Source organism: Rattus rattus, chromosome 6 (assembly GCF_011064425.1).
Source record: "Rattus rattus isolate New Zealand chromosome 6, Rrattus_CSIRO_v1, whole genome shotgun sequence".
In the NCBI taxonomy this organism is placed as follows: domain Eukaryota; kingdom Metazoa; phylum Chordata; class Mammalia; order Rodentia; family Muridae; genus Rattus; species Rattus rattus.
This window is the reverse complement of record NC_046159.1, coordinates 49,807,434-49,829,381: the sequence shown is the minus strand read 5'-3', so window position 1 is coordinate 49,829,381 and position 21,948 is coordinate 49,807,434. Positions and strand designations below refer to the sequence as shown.

Sequence of the window (21,948 nt, the reverse complement as noted above, 5' to 3'; positions counted from 1 at the left end):
CGACGTTGCTAGGGAAGTGTTGATCACTGAAGTGTATATTTCTAGCACTCTTCTTGCTTTTTATGTTGAACCAAAGTCTTACCAACTTGCTCTGGCTGGCCTTGAATTCACTTTGTAGCTTTGTAGCCCCTACAAGCCCCTCCTACCTGGGCCTCTGGAGTAGCTAAGCTTCTGGGTTTGCCTTACCATGCTAGTTTGTAGTATTACTGATAACAGTAAATCTGTTAATGCTACATATACTAAACATTTTCCAAGGATCCCTGATTTAGCCTCCATGGCAGATTTTCTACTAAGCAGAGTTTACATATGAAGAATGTAAGACTGGAGAAAGTTAAGACATTTCTCCACTAGCCTGGAGAATGACTCAGTGGTTAAGAGCATTTGCCGTTCTTTCAGAGGACCGAGATTCAAATCCCAATTCCCACATGGCAGCTTAGGATCTGTAACTCCAGTTCCAAGAGCTCTGACAGCCTCTTCTGATCTCAGCAGGCACAAGGCTTTCAGGCCGGGCACATGCACAATGCAGGCAAGACATTCATTCACAATAAATAAGTAAAATTTTTAAAAGGAACGGCTTTTCTCCAAAGTAAATTGCTGGATCCAATTACCAAGCTGTCTGAAACACCAGCAGGAGTTTTCAGAAAGCCATCATAATTTCCTCAACTGCCTTTCTAATCAGCAAGGACAACCAAATTTGACTTAGCCTCAAGTATGGTTTACTATTCTTTGTTTTAGGGGAAGTTTGTGGTCTTTGCAGAGCGCTTCAAGTTTGATTAAAAATTACCAGTTGCAAATTTAGAAACACTGTTACCTTAGGCACTGACACCTTAGAAGTCCGCCTTCCAGAGTAGGAGCAGAAAACAACCCACCGAATAAACTAAGCAGGTCTCAAAGCAACTCACAGAAACTGAAGCAGCTAGCACAGGGTCAGCATGGGTCTGTGCTAAGTCTCTGGTAAATGTTATACTTTTGTAGCTTGGTGCACTTGTAGAAGCCCTAGCTATAGGAGGTTTTGTTTGTTTGTTTGTTTTAAAGATATGTTTTCTTAGGTAAAAGTTTTTGGTTTAGTATTGGAATAAAACTAAGAAAGTTTTCTGGCCCGGGTATCCATGTTTCTGCCCCCAAAACACAGACTACCTGCAGCAGCTGTTTGCTTTGAAGCTGCTAAGAGCTCACTCAGGAAGCAGTGAAGCCATCCAGTACCTATCTGATCATCTAGCTATAATAATGGCACAGCAGTTCAGTAATTTTGCCACAGGACAGCAGAAACGGGGAGCGGAGAAAAGGCGAGCCAACAACCAGCGGTTCATTTCAGACAAACCCCTCCCTCCCATTTTTCCAGTCTGATTTCACACAAAGTGACTCATGAAAATTGCATGCATGTGTGGGGAGAACAGCAATACTGGACTTTCAGAGACTCTGAGGTCGTCTTCCATTCCATTCCACTTAGACTGACAGCTGAACAGCTGCCTTTTTTTTCCCCTCCCTCCAAGGCAGAGAACACACACAAACAATGCTTTAAAAGAGATGGTTTGTATTTAAACTGCCGGAGAGACGACTGACACCACCTTTAGTTTAGGTGGGGCATTTCCGCTGGTTACTTTTTGTTAGTACTCCGTTTTACATTTGGTAAAGCCCACAGTTTTCCGTCACTAACCACTTCCAGCCAATCACAGAAAGACCAACACACCCGCCCGAGGCCAGTTTTCTGGGCCCTGCGGTGCTCTAACCGCAGAGCCAATCCTAAGGAGCCGCTGTCATCTTTCATTCAGCTGGTTGCTACCGCCGCCGCCTCCAGATTCCGAAGGCGAAGCTCGCCAAGCAAAGGAACATGGACGTGAACCTCGCCCCGCTCCGTGCCTGGGATGATTTCTTCCCGGGCTCTGATCGTTTCGCACGGCCGGACTTCAGGGATATATCCAAATGGAACAACCGTGTAGTGAGCAATCTGCTCTATTACCAGACCAACTACCTGGTGGTGGCTGCCATGATGATTTCAGTCGTTGGGTAAGTGGGGTCTTCCGCTTGGAGCATCTGTCCCGGGTCGGGACTTAGGGACCCCAGGGACAAGATCGCGAGACGCAAGATTAGGTCCTCACTGAATGCCTGTCCTGAGGTCTTAAGAAGTGGCCAACCCAGTGGAAACTTGTTCTCAGGGCGAGGCCATAGCTATCTGAAAGCTATCCCCTTTCTTTCTCCTTTTGCTTTAGAGGCTGAGACTTGACATGGACTCTGGGAGAGAAAAGGTGAGGGAAACGCTGAGAACTTGGGACAATGAGAACTACCCCCTCCCACGTCCCCCGTGCCGTGGTCAGCCGTCTGTCAGATGTTTGTAGCACAGTAGTTGTTTTAAAAATAAGAAAAACGTGGTGTTGTAACCTTGTCCTGGGGCTGCCTTAGAAAAGCCTGGAGTGACAGGGTGTGGACCCAGGGCTGTGTTTAAGTGCCCTCTCTGTCTAATGTCTGTCAATATTGTACACGGAACTGAGCTTCAGCTCAAGAAGGTGCAAGTCTCCTGGTGGCGCATCTTGCCCTGTGAGGTGGCTCTGGAAACGAGGCCCCCTGACATTTTGGGTCCCCCCCCCCCAGAAGTTGCCAGACATGGTCGATTTAACTTTGCTCCTTAGCCTGGGGTCTTAAACATATCTGAAGGCCTTTTCAATGCTAGTTTAAAAGTTCCCTGTGATAAGTAAGGTCATCCATGAACATTCTGGTGCACTTACACGTACACATTTCTGCACCTGTTTCCCCAGAAGCTGCATTTCCTTGAAGTTTACCCTTTAAAAATGCTTCTCCCACCTTTTAACAAAATAAGTGATTATATTCGCCATTTTATTATCTCTTATACGAATTTAAATAGAAGGTTTTACAAAGGACCCTCTTGCTCTAAAAAAAAAACCAAAAAGACCTTTTCTAAGCTTTCTCTTTTAGAACAAACACAAAGAGAAAGTGGCTGGGGGCGGGGGGAGGGGGAACACGACAAAAACCAAAGCCAAAAAGGAGAGAGGAGGGATTCATACTCAGAGTGCTTAGGAAGGGGCAAGTGATAAGACGCTGTCATAAGTTGGCCTGAGGTTAGCTGGCTTATTTACTTAGCTACCTCTGAGCACCAGACCCCATGCCAAGCTCTGAGAACACCAAGATGAATCAGACTTGAATTCTGGCCCAGAGACACATGGCATTTGCTGAGCCTCAAAAGGAGCAAACTCATAGCACAGAGGAGACTGGCAAGCTTCCTCATTTCCGGGCGTGGTTAGAAGTGGGCACCAGTTCTCAAATGCAGGCTCCATGTGAGATCTTTGCTGTGTGTGGCTGAAGGAACTGCCAACTCAGGGATGGCCTCGTGTGCAGAGGACATAGTCTGTAGTGGACTCTGACTAAACAGGCAGCTGAGGAACCATTAGTCAGGGGAAGACAGCCAGAGGCAGTTGTCTCTGAACCTGCCCCAAACTGTGCTTCGTTCCAGAAAGAAAACTTCACAAAGTCACTTCTTTAAAATTAAATAACTAGCTGGGCTGTGGGGGCGCACGCCTTCAATTCCAAAACTCAGGAGGCAGAAGCAGTTGGATCTCCGTGAGTTCAAGGCCAGCTTGGTCTACAGAACAAGTCTGAGTATACCCAGCAGTACACAGAGAAACCCTATCTTGAAAAGCCAACAAAACAAACCAAAGCAAACCAAAAGCACTCTAGTAATAGGCTTATATCTCTTGTAAACTTTCATTTTCTTCCTCTTTTTTGGTTATGTAGTTATGGGGTGGATTACCTCATCTTAAATAGAAAGATTTGACACAGAGCAATCAAATATACAAGGAAAAAGTTAAATCCCCCTCCCTCACACTCAGAGCATCATGTGTCCAGACTCCAGCACAGCCCTGGTCACCTTGTGGCCTTCGTAGAACCCATTTTTCACAGTCAGCTCTTAACTAAATATAGCTCCCCATTATGATCTTAGGTCACTGAACCCGGCAGTCTGGAGTCTTCACCTTTCTCATTTCCATTTCACACAGAACTATTAATTGTTAGCGACGTCTCTGAAGATAAAGAGAAAAATACCTGTTGTTATATGTTTGCAAAGAGCCAGGCAAGGCATGGTAGCTCCTGTTTATAAACCCACCACTCAAGAGGCTGAGACAGGAGGATTGCATGAGTTCCAGACCAGCCGGAAATAAGAAATTTTCTTTATACCCCAGGATAACTTGGACCTGTAACCTTTAATTGGTTTTTTTTTTTTCCTACGCATCTCTACTTTCTAGATTTCCCCACAAATTCTTCTTTTCTTTCTTTATAATTAATAATAACAAACTTTTATAGAGGGCTCTGTGTGATAAGTACTTTGCTAAGTACTGTGTACTAAGTATTTTACTGTGTCATATAGTTCCATGACTAAACTACTATTATTTTCATTGTTAAACCTGACACCCAGAGAAGTTGAATGACATACTTACAGCCACAGACCTGGGCTTGTCCCCTTAACTACTGTGGCATCATCCTGGGAGTCAGGAGGTTTAGAATTATAGTGCCTGAAAGGTGGAAGAAATCCAATACCTTTGGGATCAGAGAGCGAGGCTGATTCTGGAACATTCCCTATTCTAAATAGAACTGTCCTTTTTGGGCGCTGCAGTGGATGGGTGGGTCTGGGCACTTCTGGGAGCTGCTTATCTGGATCCTCTGCTAGTGGGTCATAGTTTCTCATGATGAAAATGTTCAGTGATTCCCCCCACTGTGGCCAGGGGGCCCTTTAGGGACATTGGATGGCTCTTGAGGTCCTCTATTGTTTCAGATTGGCTTGGCTGAGGATAGACAGGGCTGTTTTGTCCAGATCTCAGCATGGGGGAGAGAAGACTCAGTACTTGATGAGCTCCAGAAGCACTAGGAAACACTAGGCCAAGATGGAGATTGAGAGGGGTTAAGATAGAGATAGATGTCCATATTGGGTCCTGACCATAAGGGCTTGGGGGTCAGAAGTTAGGTCTTCAAGCAAGGCATGACAGTGCATGTTCATTATCCCAGCAATAGGAGGAGAAGGGGGGCGGGGCGGGTAGAGAGTTTGACACCAGCCTGAGTTACATAGTGAGTTTCATGCTGTGTAACAAGACTTCATCGCAAAAAGAAGAGGAGGTTTGGTCTTCGTCCTAAAAACCATGGTTTAATTCAATCCATGACTTCCATGTAGTAAGTACACTGTGCATCTCAGATTCTGTGAACTCCTGCTGGTCCTTTCCTGTTCCTCCTTCCTTCCCCTCTTCTTTCTCCTCCTCCTCCTCCTGCTCCTCCTCCTCCTTTTCCTCCTCCCCTTCCTCTTTCTCCTTAAACTTCTCACTTCCCTTCTTCGCTTTTTCTTCCTCTTCCTCCTTTACTTTCTCTCTCTCTCTCCCTCCTCTTCTTTCCTTGTCCTCCTTCTCTCATACTCTCTACTTCTCTCTCCTCCCACAATCTGATTTTTGTTTTTTTAAGAAAAGGTCTTTATTTTGGCTGGCTCGGAACTCAAGGTCCTCCAGCTTCAGTCTCCTAAGGGCTACAATTACAGGTGTGCATCACTTAGCCTCCTAGCTCCTCTTACAGACCGTTTTTATTGTCGTCTGTCTCTTTAGGTAGTATACGTTAGTAGTTATGAGCCAGACTTAGTGTGTTGGAATTCCAGCACTAGCTGTATGGACACACTGCCTCATCTTCATAGCAGCACCTACCTCACAGGCCTGCCTGAAGACGAGCCTGCGTCCCGTCGGCGGTGCTTACAGAAGAGTGCCAGCCTCCTTGTTTCTGCTGTATACAATGCTGCTTATTTCTTAGCGCTGTCAGTGTTGCCAACGAGAGCACAGAAACACAGCTTCTAGACTAGTCCACCAGAGTCCAGCCTGGGTCTGTTTTCCCACTTCTGCAAGACTCAGCTTTGGTATCACCTCATGGTAAAAACACTGTCCCAACGTGTCCCTCATTACCAGTGTTAATCTGTACTTGTCACTTTCCTGTTCTCCAAAAGTCTTTTGTGTATGCATCTACACAAGAAAAGAAAGATGTCTAAGGTCAGAGACCAGAAACTGTCTTCCTATCCACAAGAGGCATCCATGCATCAAGATATTATGTTTGCATCACAACATGCCATTGTTCTATTGCTGTGAAGAGATACCATGACCACAGCAACCCTTATGAAAGAAAGGTTGGGGCTTGCTTATAGTCTTATAGATTTAGTCCATTATCGTCACAGCAGAGGGCAAGGTGGCACACATGGTGCTGGGACAGTAGCTGAGAGCTACATCTCGATCCACAGGCCAATGGGGGGGGGGTGGGGAGGCTCAGAGACAGAGGCTGAACCTGGCATGGGCTTCTGACACCTCAAAGCCCACCTCCAGTAACACTTCCTCCAACAAAGTCACACCTCCTAACCCTTCTAATCCTTTCAAAGATGTCCAGTCCCTAACTGAACATTCCAATATATGAGGCTATGGGAGCCTTGCATTCAAACCACCGCAGCAGTCTTTGCCATGGTTTTTGTTTCTGCTTTGTTTTGTTTTCCCAAAGTAAAAAATACAGGCAACAGTTAATTATACTCAAAACCTTAGTACTAAGCCTGCTCTTCACTCTAGCTGTGGGTGAGGATTTCTGTGTGCTTGGTGGAGTGCCCACAGAAATGAACTGGAAAAATCTGTTCAAAGACTGAGCCACGGGGGACCGATAGCAGTTCGCACCTGGGAGTTTATCAGAAATGAAGACTCTCTGGTTCATTTCTGACCTCTTGGCTTTATATTTTAACAAGGGTCTTGGAGGATTCATCCTCACATTAAAATTTGGACTACTCCGACTCAAAAGAAACACTGACATTGAATTAATAGCATAATTAAATGGCACAGTGACTTATAGCAATGGCACTTTTACAGATTCTAATTGTATCGGTGTTTTTGCTAGGTTCAGGAATCTCTTGATTTCCCCGCTCCTGACTCTCCAAGTGACTATGATATGTATACCCCAAATCTGAGTGAGAGCTAGGAATCCCGCTGAGTCCCCACACTTTTGGAAACATGAAGGTATGAGGTCATGCAGCCAGTTGGAACCCAAACCTGGGTATGGTAGCTGAGGTGATTGCTAGCAGGTGAAATAGCTTTTCAGTCAAACCATATGGTAAATTTGCTAAAGTTCCTGCTTAATCAGATTTAACTGTTTGAAAATCACATCATTTTACTGCTATGCTAATGTATCTTACTCCTTCCTGATATGAAGTATTTTCTGGGGTGGCCTCAGAGTCACCAACCACACACTGTATTTGCAACTTGTAAATGCTTCTCCTTGCCTACAAGGCACATGCACACATTTCCCCCTCCCCCTAACACAGAGTAGTGTCACTGCTGGGTGAACGAGCCCAGGTTTTCTTGGCAGGAATCGCTCTGTGTCCTGATCATTTGGCCCATGGAAGTGTTAAAGGAGGGTGGGATCAACACCTGCTACTTTAGGCTTCTGGCTTGTCAAGATGGTAAGAAGTTTCTAGAAGGCTAGTAATTATAGACTTGGGGGGAAAAAGGTATTAAGGTAATTCTCTTCAAAAGAAGTATGGCTCTGGGGGTTGGGGATTTAACTCAGTGGTAGAGCCCTGGGTTCGGTCCCCAGCTCCGGAAAAAAAGAAAGAAAGAAAAAAAAAAAAAAAGAAGAAGAAGTATGGCTCTGTACAGGCCCAAGGCATATATGGCTGCCAGTATCTAGTATTAAGAATGCTCACACTGTACTTTTAAATGCTACAAGGAGAAGGAACTGGTTGCCAGTTGGTGAGGGAAGAAAGAGCTAAGAAAATCCTGGGTGCCCTGCATGGGGATATATTTAAACATTCGTGGGAAGAAAAGGCTTGACATCTGTGTCCTCCCCTGCTGGCCTCTAAATAGCCCTTGATGCATGTATTAAGTTCTTGCCCCCTCGTAGCTACTGTCCTTTGCCCTGGCTTTGATCAGGTAAACCAGATCATCTTAGGTTTGTTTTGTTTGTTTGTTTGTTTGTTTGTTTGTTTGTTTTTAATATAGTGAAAGGCAGACTGTAAGACAAAAGATTCTTGGAATTTTTTTGTAGAGTATTGCCATTCATAGACAGTCAGTGAATTCTCCACAAGTCCGTTCCTGTTTTACCCAGTGCCTGTGTACTGACCCTGTGTGTAAGTTTATGCTGATAGCTTTGTTTGCTTATAGATTTGCTTGTGATTTTTTTTAAAACTCCTTTTATTCTACTAGTGTAATGAATGGTACGAATGATATGAAATGGAAACTAGCGATTATTTTTATGGTTGTTTGCAAATTGAATAAATTGCAGTCTGTTTACGCTTTAAGATTAGTGAGTGTCAGCGATTTTTCAATGCATTCTTGTTTGTGTCGCTTCCTTCATTCACTCAATGGGAGTGGGAAGCGTCAGCAAGCTTTCAGACAGTCCTGGGAGGAAGTGGGGAATAGTACATTAGGATGCCTTTAGCAAGGTTAAGGTCCAGAGGGGTAGCAAGACAGTGCTGAAAAGGTCAGAATTAACTTTTATGCACATCGACTAAGCCTACGAAAATCCATAGCTGTAGCCAGGCGGTGGTGGTGCCTGCCTTTACTCCCAGCACTCAGGAGACAAAGGCAGGCTCTGGGTTCGAGGCCAGGCTTGTGTACAGGGTGAGTTCCAGGCAGACAGGGCTACACAGAGAAACCCTGTCTGGAAAAGCCAAAAAAAAAAAAAAAGAAAGAAAGAAAGAAATACACAATTCCATAGGTATACAGTATATGTCTTAATTCCACTTAGAATGCCTTCAAAAGGCTGCATTGAAAGGGTGATTGCATTTTCATAATATAATAGTTCAATCAGAACTCACATCACTTCTTGGTTGAACAAGTATTAAGCTGGGTGCTAAGCTGGAGCCCTGAGGTTAAACAGCCTACCTGCCCAATCCCTCCAGGTTTTATCTCCGTTTGCCCCATCATGGTTCATGAAACAGACTTCATTCAGGGAGGACACAGTGCAGGTGGACAGCATCTGGTGGGTCTTGAGTTTTTTTTTCTGACTGCAGACCTTTAAGAAATCTGTCAACACTCAGATGTTTAATCTAAAGATCTTTCATCTGAGCTGAGGGTGTGGCCCAGAGGGAGAGCAAGCTTTGCATGCACAAGGCCCTGTGTTCTATCCCTTACAGGCAAAATTACCTCTCATGAAATGTCCTCGGTGGCATGTATGTCTCTGGTTCTTCCTGGCTTCTCTCTGTCAGCATCTCTTCTTTTTTGTTAAAAGAATTAGTTTACCACCCTGCCTGAGTCAACTAGTTGGCTTTTCTGTTTCCTTTTACTACGAAAAGATTTACAATGTTTCTAGGTAAAGTGAAATAAATGTATTCCTCCTTCCCCTTCCCCTTCCTTCCTTCTTCCCTTCCTTTTTCTTCCCTCCCCCTCTTCCTTCCCTGCATGTATGTATGTGTGAGGCTGCCAAGCCCCTGGAACTGGAGTTACAGACAGTCAGGAGCTGAGCATTAAACCCGGATCCCCTGAGAGAGCAGTCAGTGCTCTTTAACTGTTGATCTATCTCTCCACTGGCCTCCTCTCATAGAAGTTGGAGATGTGAATCAATGTAGGGCTACAGAACTCTGGACAATGTTAGGATTCTGTCATTGTATAGTATATTGTATTGTATTATTTTCCTCTGGACTGGTGAATTTTATCCTTTAGCACTCATCTTTGGAAGACTTACCCTTGACCGCAGTGTCTGTTCAAGGAAAGCTTTTTGCATCGTCTGTTGAAAGACAATACCTGCAGTTTGGCTCCAATTCAACAGTCATTTACTGTAAAAAGATAGGATTTCAGTTGCTTGCCATGAATAGCCACATGTCTCAGCCTTCCATTCCTTTCACTGGCAGGCAGAAAGGCCATTTGATATAGCAAATGACGTTTCAGTTGTTACTTTTGCTAACCAGATCACTAGCCCATGGATGTGATGTATAGGTTGGAGATTAGTGTGAGATTAAATAAGACAGTCATTCTTTGTTTTGTTGTGTTGTGTTGTATTGTGTTGTGTTTTTTGAGACAGGGTTTCTCTGTGTTTCCTGGCTGTCTTGGAACTCATTTTGTTGACCAGGCTGACCTAGAACTCACAAAAATTCTCCTGCCTCTCCCAGACATTCTATAGAATGGAACTTTGTGTCACCAATCTCATTAGCATGTGTCCAATCCAACTTCCCTCCTTTGTCATGTGACAATTATTCTCAGGTTTTCCTTCATGGACAGCAGAGTACTGAAAGCATTCAGGAGGACCAGTTTGTCAATAAGCAAGTGTCTTCTATCATTTCCAAAAGGAGTGTGAGCCTAGGCAGTGAGGAGTATGTGAGCATTGTTCTTCCCTTCTCTCCAACACTGTAGGTGATGGAGGCGCCCTATCAGAGAAAGTTTAATTAGAGTTCTAACCCCATTTGACACTCTGACCCTGCAGGGAGTACTAGTTATGGTTACTAACTCAGGTCTTACTGATTGCTATCAAAGGTAAACTTACCAGTGCTGGGTACAGAGAATGCCTCAGTGGGTAAAGTGCTTGCTGGGGGAACATGAAGATCTGAGTTTGGACTCCCAGCATCCATATAAAAAGGACAGCCTGGGACCACTGAGACAGGATGATCCCTGGGACTCACTGGCTGGCCAGTCTCATCAAATTGGTGGTCAGTGAGATATCTCGTTTCCAAAACTAGGATAGAGAGAGCAATGCAATGCAAGAAGACACTTGATGTCACCCCGTGACTCCCATGTACGAATATGTGTGCACACAAGTACACGTACACATAAATAATACACACATTAATACATAAGCAAGTAGCTTAGTAAATGTCAGACGAAACACAGAGGTTAGCAACATATGCCTTGCTAGAAATACATTGGGATGCCATCTGCAGGGACTGCTGGGGGAAGAGTGCTTAATTAGGTGGTACAAAGCACACAGATACCATGAATTCTGTGGGCCTTGCTAATTCAACCAGGCAGAGAAATCCCACAGTCGTGTTACTTGGACCTTCTGTGACAAGAGAGACGTGCTCCTTTCCCACCTACACTTTCCTTTGTCCTTCTTGAAGTCTCCTTTACCCTGGTGATCCTCCGGTCCAGAGGCGATGCTCACACTGAAGACTAATTTCTGTCTAAAACTCCTCATTATTCTTTACAGTCAGATATAGTTCTTCCAAGCTGGCTGGATTGCTCAGTGGTAATGGCACTTGCAGAGAAACCTAATAGCCTAAGTTTGTTATCTGGGTGGGAGGAGAGAATTTACTCCTGAACATTGTTGTCCTCTGACCTCTATAGCAGCACCGTTGTAAGTCCACACACTAAGTAAATAAATGTAATTTTTAAAGATTAAGAAGGAAAAAAAAAAAAAACCAGAAATAGTCCTTGCCAGGACAGAAGCCATGACAGGAAAGCAAAACAGCCACTGAACACTTAGGGTGATCCTGAGAAACAGAAAGGACCCTCAGAGGACAGGTCACCGATCTTCCTCCCTTGTCACTGCTGTTACAGCCTGTGGTGGTCACACAGCCTGCAAAGGCACCTTCTAGAAAGCCCACTACCTTGCTTCCTCACCTAGTCTCATCATATAGGAGCAATCCCCCGCCCACCCACCCCTCCAGCCCTGCCCCCAGTGGTGCTTTTCTTACTTGTCCCTTTAACAAGCTCTGTGAAGAAACGAAGGCTGGAACTGTTTCCCTGTCCAATTTAGTATACGATGGGAATAATTGTGGCTTGTCTATGTTAAGTCTCATGCTTCTTAATGGATGGCCACAGAAATATGCCGGACTTAGTGAAATGGTATGAACACGTGTACGTCTCTTACCCCCCGCCCCCTTCATTGACACATCAAATGTGCTGTGTTATATGCTAGGGCCAAAAGTGGGACATCTCTGTTGCTTATAGAGTTTCCTGTCTAGGAGGGGCTAGAGATGCGCTCAGTACTCACCCACATAGATGTAGAGCTGCCGCTGTGGTAAGAGCTGCAGGAAAGTGGCATATGGTGTTCAGAGAGGCTGAGAAAAGGCTGCTGAACTGAGCCTTGAATAAGGTTGGAGCGAACCAGGCAGAGCAAACAGCTCCTGCACGGGCCAGCGGCTGCCTGGGAATGCAGTGTGAACTCTAACCACCTTCTGAAACCTGGGCATTAAGTGCAGAATCAAGACATGGCAGCAGGAAGCTGGCAGGGAGGGCTGCTGCATGGTGGGTACCAAAAGGACCCCTTAGTAGATGGAGACTAAGCCAAATTCTGAGGTTGGTGAGTAGAGAGAGCATGGCTCTCATCCTGCAGTCACGCTCCCTGTCCCAGAGACCCACAGTCTGGGCAGACCTTGTAGAATGTATAGAGTGTTGCTTTTACTAAAGGTATGAGAAGCAAGAAAGTGCCTGGGTGTTCATAATTGCTGTGAGCCCCTGACTGGGTAAACACCACAGGAAAACCTCAGAGAGTAAACAGACCTTCTGCTCCCCTTCCTTGTGAGTCAGGCTTTTCCGGAACCACACCAGAAACAGCTTCTGGGTTAGAAGTCAGCGTGAGGCTGTTTCTGCTTAGGAAACACTTCTGGGCCTTGTGGGTCCTGCTTGGTGTGACAGAATTTACCAAATGTTCCTGTGCTGCTCTGAACCCTCCGCTTTCTTTAATTGCACTGGCAACTCTGCAGTTGGTGGCCTTGGGCATGTACACTGCTTCCTTAACTCACTTCCTTATGAACTAAGGGGGTTTGCAAGATCCTCCTACCTCTAGAACTTGGTGATTGGGTGGGAGTTTTCTCCCTCAGCAGTGTATACTGATGCTGTAGATCTGGCCAGCAGCATCGTGAGGACAATGTTGGGATGTATTTCACCACAGAGCCACCTTTCTTCAGACTTCTCTCTCTCCCTTCCCCCTCCACATACACATGCTGGGCAACTGCCATATTGCTAAGCTGCCCCTCGGCCTCTGCCACCTTCTCTCAGAGATAAGTAATCTAGTGTAGGGATTCCCCTGGTGGAGAAGTAGAGCAGCTTGGAATGGACGGGTTAAGTCTCTGTGTGCATTAACCTAACAGGATGGTTGTACTGTGAACTCCAGGCCCAGCCCCAGCCCCACCCTGTCACCTCCCCCATGTCTCCCCCATGACCACGCTTTTTTCCTCTTCTGAACCACAGTTTGTCTCATATTGCAGACTGGGATTGTTTTCACTCGCTCCTTAAGATGGCTTCAGAAACTCACAGTGGCATTCCGAATGTTTTTACAACGAAGAACAACCCCACCTCAGGAAAAGATTTATTATTTAATAGAATGGGGGTAATCTATATGCTTATGTTCACCTCAAATTGAAAACATATTTAATATTTTAACCCGCATAATTAGGTTTTGTGTTCAACACAGAACAGAATCTCAAATGACCTGCCTATTTTCCATCTTTTATCTTCTAGTAAGTACTTTCTCTCTCCCTTTTCCTCCCCGTTTCTTATTATTCATGGATAACCAGTAAATAAACCCACAACCAGCAGGGCCCTGAGTGCCTTGTTTATGGAAACCACCATTCAAAAACTGGGTTTTGTCTTGGCTAATGTGTCTCACAGCCCAACCATTGGCATCCCAGACTATAACTGCTTCCCAGATTCTTGGACTTGTTGGAAAATGCAATTAGTCTTGTGTCTGGTGTGTGTGTCTGGTGTGTGTGTGTGTGTGTGTCTGGTGTGTGTGTGTGTGTGTGTGTGTTTCATGTGTGCCTGTGTGTTATTGTGTTACAAGTGTAAGTGGGTACCAGATCATCTTGATGCTGCTCATTTGACTGATTTTCAGAATGGAGTTAGTTGCATGGGCTCTGAATATGGAAGAAAATAATTTCTCCTCCCAGTAACTTTGTTCTTTTTCTTCCCCTCAGCTTGAAGCTTGAGTGCTTTCTAATTATAGCTTGTGGCTGGCCATGTTGCAAGCTAAAACCAGTTCTATAGGGGCCCTGGCTTCTTTTTCCTGGAGCCTGAGCTGCAGGAACAGGTGAAGAGCAAATGTGGGATTGCTTGAGTCAGCTCTGGATTTTCCATTGTTCCTCACCCCAGGCTTTATTTAGACGTTGGGTTAGGATCTCTGCTCCACTTGTCCAAAGTAAAAATAGAAAAAAAAAATACTTTATGTGACTTTTATTATACGCCTTACAAATCGTTATTTTAATGAGAATTCTAGAAAGACTTTGGTACTTTGCTGCAGACTCACCAACTCTTGTTTGTCGTTCAGTTTGTAAGAGATTTCCTCAGTTGCAGACTTCCATCCTCGACTGTCTCTCTCTCCACTATTCACCCTGCTTTTGAGACAGTCTCTCACTGAGACCTGGGCTTCCCAAATAGACGAGACTAGCTGCTCACTGAGTCCCAGGGACCCACCTGTCTGTACCTCGCCAGTGCTGGGACTACAAGTGCACACTTTCACACTGACTTTTTTCAGGGTGCTGACCCAAGCTCATTTCCTCAGGCTTGTGCCCTCCCTGGCCTTCCATTCTAGTTCTTTTTCTTAATTTTGATCTTGGTTTTCCTTACAGCCCAGAAATATTTGGATAGGTCCTGGGTTACAAGGGATGGCTGTGTGAGAGGAAATCTTTGTTATTTTTAAATGTCAGGTATTTGAACAATATAAAAATAAATGCTAGGGTTGGTGGCCCATACCTGTAATCCCAGCCCTTGGAAGGCTGAGGCAGAAGGATTGCTATGAATTTAAGCACAGATGGGCCACAGCGGGAGACCCTTTCACAAAAATATACACAGAAAAGGAAGGAAGGAATGAAGAGGGGAGAGAGGGAAAGAGAGAGAACAATCCATGATGCCCCCACCCACGTAACTACTGAAGTCTTTTGGTCTCACTGTCTGTCTCTGTCCCTGTCCCTGTCCTTGTCCCTATCCCTATCCATCTCCCTCTGTCTCTGTCTCTTGCTCTCTGTACTAAGAATGACAGTTGTTAATCTGTCGAAGTTCCCTGGCTTTGACACAAGGCTAAGATTTGTTCAGAAGAACATACCTTTTGCATTGCCTGATTCTGCCTTTCTCAGATTAAGTCTTGGAGCATGGTGTCATGTGCTCTCAATCCCATTTCTTAGAAGCTAAAGGCAGGAGGATCAGGAGCTTAGGGTCGTTCCCAGCTTGACACTGAGCTCCACTTAGCCTGTGCTACTTATGCACAAAGCCCTGGGTTCAATCCCAGTAGCACACTCATATATGGAAAGAACTTGGATTATATCTCAGTTGGTAAAGTGCTTGCTTAACAACTAACAAAAATCAAAGCTGGGATTATGTCAGGAGACAAGGTATGACCCAGATGAAAACACACAGTAAAATGACACGAGAGGCTGGGTCACTCTGGGTGCCTTCCAACCAGGAGGGAGGGAGGGCAAGCAGGCAGAACAGCCTGTGTGTGAGCTGGGTGTTGAGAGCTTGGAGGAGGTCAGATGGTCCAAACTGGCATACAGAGTACAGACAGACAGCAGGAAGCCAAGGTTGAGGTAAAGACAGAAAAGCCTCAAGGTGGTGTATGAACTCAAATCCCAGAAATGCAATTGGAGAGACACGAAGAGAGCACTAAGCCTGGGCTACAAACTGAGAAGCAATTGGTGTAATTGGAGCTTCTTTACTCTCTTTTTTATGTAGTCATCTTATTTTTATTAGGAAGCAATATGCAAATTGTAAGTCAGATCAGCGGTGCAGGCCTGTAATCCCAGTTCCCAGGGAAGCTAAGATAGGAGGACAGAGGTCAAGGGTAACTTGGGCAACATGCTGAGATGCTGAGACGCACTCCTCCCCAGAGAAATAAAACAAACAAAACACGATAAACCAAAACCACCAATGTGAAGATACATCTTTTTTTTCTATCAATTATGATTAATGTAGCAATTTATTTTCTCCATCTTTATTAAATTGGGTATTTCTTATTTACATTACAATTGTTATTCCCTTTCCCGGTTTCTGGGCCAACATCTCCCTAATCCCTCCCCCTCCCCTTCTCGATGGGTGTTCCCCTCCCCATCCTCCCCCCCATTACTGCCCTCTCCACAACAATCATGTTCACTGGGAGTTCAGCCTTGGCAGGACCAAGGGCTTCCCCTTCCACTGGTGCTCTTACTAGGCTATTCATTGCTACCTATGCACTTGGAGCCCAGGGTCAGTCCATGTATAGTCTTTGGGTAGTGGCTTAGTCCCTGGAAGCTCTGGTTGGTTGGCATTGTTGTTCATATGGGGTCTTAAGCCCCTTCAAGCTCTTTCAGTCCTTTCTCTGATTCCGTGAAGATACATCTTAATGGTAGAACCTTTACCTCCTTATGCACAAAGCCCTGGGTTCAATCCCAATAGCACACTCATATGTAGGAAGAACTTGGATTATATCTCAGTTGGTAACGTGCTTGCTTAACAACCACAAAGCCGTGGCTTTGAGGCAAAGCATGCATTAACTGGGCACATGGCCCACACATGTGCTCCTGGACTTGGGAGGTAGAGGCAGGGGGATCAGGAGTTAAGGTTGTCCTCATCTACTCATTGAGTTGGAGACTATGGTGGGATACATAAGATCCTGTCTCAAGTTGGGGAGGTTGAAGAGGAGGAGGAGGAGGAGGAAAGGAGAAAGTACACCACTCTTACTATTGTCTAATTCTCTGCGTGCTCACACTTCCCCTCTCCCTTCCTCTCCCCCTCCCACCTCTTCATTTTAAAGACAGGCTCTCACTAGGCAGTACTGGCTGGCCTGAAACTCAAAATGTAGACCGGGAGTGAATTTCCATGCAGGCAGCCGGGCAGTAGTTCAATGTCACAGTGTCCTGGAGTAATTGCAGTTGCAGCTTGTTGTGGTTAGCAGCAAACAGCCTAGCCTTGAGGCTGTAATGATCTTGCCCTGTGTCAGAAGTGGCTCCGAGTACTATCCTAAGCTGGCATCCATATTTTGTTGTGTCTCACCTTTTCTGAGAAGAGTCCTGCTTAGAGGCAACAGATTAAAGTAGCCATGTTCTGTGGTGAGACTGGCTCAGAACAGGAGTTGGCCCCGGAACAGCATTTATAAGTGTTATAGACTGTATCGTGTTTGAGCTATAGTACACTACTCTTACCATTGTCTAATTCTCTGCGAGCTCACGCTTCCTCTCCCCCCTCCACTTCTTCATCTTAAAGACAGGCTCTCACTAGGCAGTACTGGCTGGCCTGAAACTCAAAATGTAGACCATGCTGTCCTCGAGCTCACAGAGATACACTCCTCTCCACTTGCTGAATGCTGAGATTAAAGCTGTGCACCACCACATCCAGCAATTCTTTCATTTTTTTTTTCTAAAGTGGAGAGCTTTACTTCTTCAAAGCAGTTTTACATTCATTCCAACCCCCTGACAGCAAGAATAAGAAACTTTCACTTTCTACTGAAATAGTGGGTGTTTCGGTAGAATCAGAGCTCAAGCGTAAAGGAATCATTTGGAAATGGTGATAAATATATGTAACTATAGTACCTGGAAGGCTGAGGCAGGAGGATGGTGGGTTTTGAGGATAGCCTGGGTGTCTTAGCTACTTTTCAATAGTGGGGATAAAACGCCACGATAAAGGCAAGTGTTGTGTTATGCTTTTTTTAGCTGTTTATTGGGCTTTTATGTTTATCGCTCTTCCAGCCCTTCTTCCACCCTGATTCCTTCCAACTTCCAACACAAGGTAGGAGAGAAATAAGGTTAGAGGGGAAAGGGGGCATAGACCTCAGTAGGCTACTTCCTGCTGATTAAAATTGGGTTCCTTGTGGCAAGTCCAAGCTGTCATCAGACTACAGTTAGCAGTCCAATAAGCCAGCAATCCAGTAATAGCAAGTGCAGCAGCAGCAGGATGAACGGGGGCGGGGGGGAAGGGGGGTTGAAGCAGGGGGGCAGTGGGGAGGAGCAGCAGCCTCACCAGGCCCTCTCAGGGATCATACCTTTTCTAGAGTCCCCAGAACTAAACTATCTGCAGCTGTCAAAAATCACGGCCCTGTTAGTGCACGAGGCAAATCATAGTCACCTGCAGCCTCTTATCCCACACCTGGCATTAAAACAGAAACATATTCATATAACCGAAAATTTAAAGAAACCAACATTCTCACTTCAAGCAACTTACAAAAGAAAATTTTAAACTGGGCTTGCAGTTTCAGAAGGTTAGAAGAAGCCCATGGTGGCGAAACAAAGGCACAGTAGCAAGAACAGCCGAGAGCTCATATTTGCTTTGGCAAGCAGGAAGCAGGTGCCCTAAGAATGGCTGAGTCCTGTGAAATCTCAAAGCTCATCCCTTACTGACACCCCCTCCTCCAACAAGGCCATACCTCTGAACCCCTTCCCAATTAGTTCTAATAAGTAGGAGCCAAGTATTCAAACACATGAACCTGTGGGGACCATTCTCATTCAAACCACAATATTGGGCTATATACGGAGATTTTTGTCTCCATGAAAAGGAGGGGAAGGTAGAAGACTACAGTGCTGGGTCCTTGTCATTTACAAAATATTTGTGGTAAATGTCTTCTTCCTAGTATTTCCTGAATTATCCATGGTCAGTGACAGTTGTCCCATGATGAAAACCATTGTCTCATGGACCAGTGAATTTAGAGGCTGTATATTTGGATTTCTGAAGTTGACAGCCTGTGTTGAGGATGGTCAGAGCCTCTGGAAAGTTCAAGTGAGGTGTGTGTGTGTGTGTGTGTGTGTGTGTGTGTGTGTGTGTGTGTGTGTGAGAGAGAGAGAGAGAGAGAGGGGGGTTTGTTTGTTTTGTGTTTTTTCCATAGGATTCAAACAAATACACTAATAAACACTGCACAGTCCAAACAGAAACATGACCATAAACAGGGTCTTGCTCATGGAGGCCATTGTATGATTCCCCTACCCTATATGTATCCATCATGGATAGATGAATTTATTCATCCATCATTTCTACTAAACATGAAACACTTGGTAACTTGGTACTAAAACAATAAATAAAAAGGACAAAGCGACTGCTGTACAGTTGTGCCTAGGATGTGTGAAAGCTAAACACAACACATCTATAAGAACATGGGGTCTTCAAATCGTGGGGCTCTAGTAAGATACACTGGCAAGTCGGGTGGGCATCAGACTGCTTGTGGTGGTCTTAATGTCTTAATTCTACTGTTTCCTTTTTATTGTTGTTATTGATCATCCCTTCTTCACCCTTTCACCTCTTTGTCACATTCTGTTTTGTTTTGGGGGTTGTTGTTGTTTTGGTTTTATTGTTGTTTTGAGTCAGAGTCTTGCTGTGTGACTGAAGCTAGCCTTGAACTCATGATCCTCCTGCCTCAGCCTCCCAAGTACTAGGATTGTGTGGGCACCATGCCTGACTAAAAGTTCTCTGTTTTCTACCCACTAATGCTGTTTCTCTATTTAGAGTCAGTCAGTTCTGTTTACTTCATAGGTTATGGGCTGGTGTTGATGAAGTACTTAGTGAGTTCTCCATGGTTTCCACCCCTCCTCTTCCCTTCTTTCCCATGCTCCACCTGCTCCTGAGCTTGTCATTCTTTGTTTCACACCCCAGGTTCCTGAGCCCCTTCAACATGATCCTTGGAGGAATCATTGTGGTGCTGGTGTTCACGGGGTTCGTGTGGGCAGCACACAATAAAGACATCCTCCGCCGGATGAAGAAGCAGTACCCAACGGCCTTTGTCATGGTGGTCATGCTAGCCAGCTACTTCCTCATATCCATGTTTGGGGGTGTCATGGTCTTTGTGTTTGGCATCACGTTTCCCTTATTGTGTAAGTAAACCTGCTTTCCTTGTCTCCCTTTGTTAAGCAAATGTAGACGAAGTTGGCCAGTGGGCGTTGCATAACCTCTCGGAGTATCTAACGAAGTGTCAGACTATTCTAAGGCAGCACATGAGAGCCCAGCAGCTGCCTATTTCCACAGATATATGTGGGCGCTTGCAATGTATCACGTGGCTCTTCTTACTCGGTGATACCAAAAAAACAAAGCAAATGCAAGTCCCAGTCACGTGACAAGAACTGGCACAACCTGCATGGCATCTGCATGGCGGCTCACAGCCATCCATAACTCTAGCTGCAGGGGATCTGATACCTTCTTCTAACCTGTGCAGTGCAGGCAGCAGGCATGCGTGAGGTATGTATGCACGCATACATATGTGCATACATACAAGTAAAACTCTTATACTCATAGAAAAGTAAGTATATCTGAAAAAAATAACTGGACCACAGTATAAACACTACAGGATTCTGGTAAACTAAATATTTTCTAAATACCTTATTGTCTAAGTCCTCAAACAATATGAAATGAAACAAAGATCTAATTCCAGGTCTCGGCAGCAGAGATCCTGTTGAAATGCTAGTGTAGTTGCTGATGAGACAGTGACCCATTGCGTTTGAAAATATTTCACCTATGCATGTTAAAGTAAATAAAACCATTTGCTGATCTGAGATCTTGTCAGGTCAAGCCCAGAATATTTACAAATGAATTCTACACTTTATTATTCTACACTCTATCAAGCAGTAAATTCAAGCTTTGGGAAAGTTTCCCCAGACTTTCCTTGCTATACTAGGATTTAGTGCGGGAATGATTATGTTTACCACACACTGCTTGTTAACTATAGTCCCTTCTCTGCCCTAGAGCCTGAGATAGGCCAGAGTAATGAAATACAGCATGGAGTCAAGAGTCTCTACTTCTCTTGCTAGATTTACAGGACCAGAACACCATTGGTCATGCTAGGTGGGCTGTGTTCACCCATCTCTTAAGACAAGGAAGTTAAGATCAGTTATTCTCAAACTCTGAAACATGAGGATCATCTGCCAAAGAACTGTTTGGAAACACATGTTTCTAAGCTATATCCCTTGGAGAGCCTGATTCTGTGGGTCAACAGTAGTGCCCCAAGTGCCTAATGCTTAGAAAGGTCGGAGTAGTCTAGGGACGTCTAGTCTTCTGAATCGTGCATAGTGTAGTATGGGAATTTGCCTATAGTAGGCTCTTTCGTTTATGTGTTTATTATGTAGTACAAGTACGTGTGCATATGCATACATGAGCTTCCCCATGTGTGGAAGGGTGAGCACACCAGCCCAGAGTTCATATCAGGTATCCTCCACCGTTGCTCTCCACTTCATTGATCGAGGCAGATTCTGAGGCAGAGTCTCCTGATGAGCCACTAGGCTACTCTACCTGGCTGGCTTGTCCCGAGGATCCCGTTTCCTCCTTCTAAGTGCTGGGGCTGCAGGCTGGCTACCTTGCCTGCCTGGCTTTTAGGTTGGTCCTGGAGACTCCAGTCCTCACACATTGTACACTGAGTCATTTTCCTGTCCTTTATAATTTTTAAAAATGGCATCTACTTATCATCCATCCATCCATCCATCCATCCATCCATCTATCTTACCCAGGAAACTGTGGGGGTAAGAGGACAACTCCTTCCAGCATGTGATTCCTGGGGATTGAACTCAGGCCACCAGGCTTGGAGGCAGACATCTTTACCCACTGAGCCATCTCATCTATTCCCCAGCCCCATTTAACAGGCTCTTTGGGTACTTCGTATGTACATGGAAGAGATAGCCGTTATAGATCATAGAGTGTCTTAGAATACAGATCCTCTACCCTATTCCCTTAAGGTCCCGGAACAAGTGGTCCGAGAAGAGGGACCATGGAATCTATTTCATAGTAAACAAAGCCAGGTCATTCCCAAGGACACCTTTAGAAAACACGCTTCTTCGGAGGCACCTTAACAGTGGGGTTTACCTGGATTCTCAAAGTACAGATAAACCCAGAATGCAAAAACTGTCCTCCCTGGGAAACCAGGGTGAGTGGATTCATATTCAGGTTGTAATCACGTCAGTGGAAAATTATGTTGAATGTCATGTTGTTTAAGTAGCATTTGCAAAGTAGGGATTTCAGTGGGGACAAAAGAATGTGGCTGCCAGATCAATGGTCTTCCAAGTTAGTACTGAGTTTTCTTCACACACACACACACACACACACACACACAAAGTAGCTTCATATAAAGTCTCTGTAA

The 21,948-nt window shown here is 45.0% G+C and overlaps 1 protein-coding gene across 1 annotated transcript in view; it reads left to right on the top strand.

Annotated features, from left to right (window-relative positions):
• Positions 1-1,738: 1,738 nt before the first annotated feature.
• The window catches only part of Arl6ip5 (ADP ribosylation factor like GTPase 6 interacting protein 5), a 22,134-nt gene continuing 1,924 nt past the window's right edge, over positions 1,739-21,948 (top strand). Inside the window, exons 1-2 of the mRNA XM_032906037.1 lie at positions 1,739-2,007; positions 19,482-19,699. Coding sequence (XP_032761928.1) covers positions 1,832-2,007; positions 19,482-19,699 — 394 coding nt within the window. The 5' untranslated portion in view covers positions 1,739-1,831. The remainder of the gene's footprint in view (positions 2,008-19,481; positions 19,700-21,948) is intronic.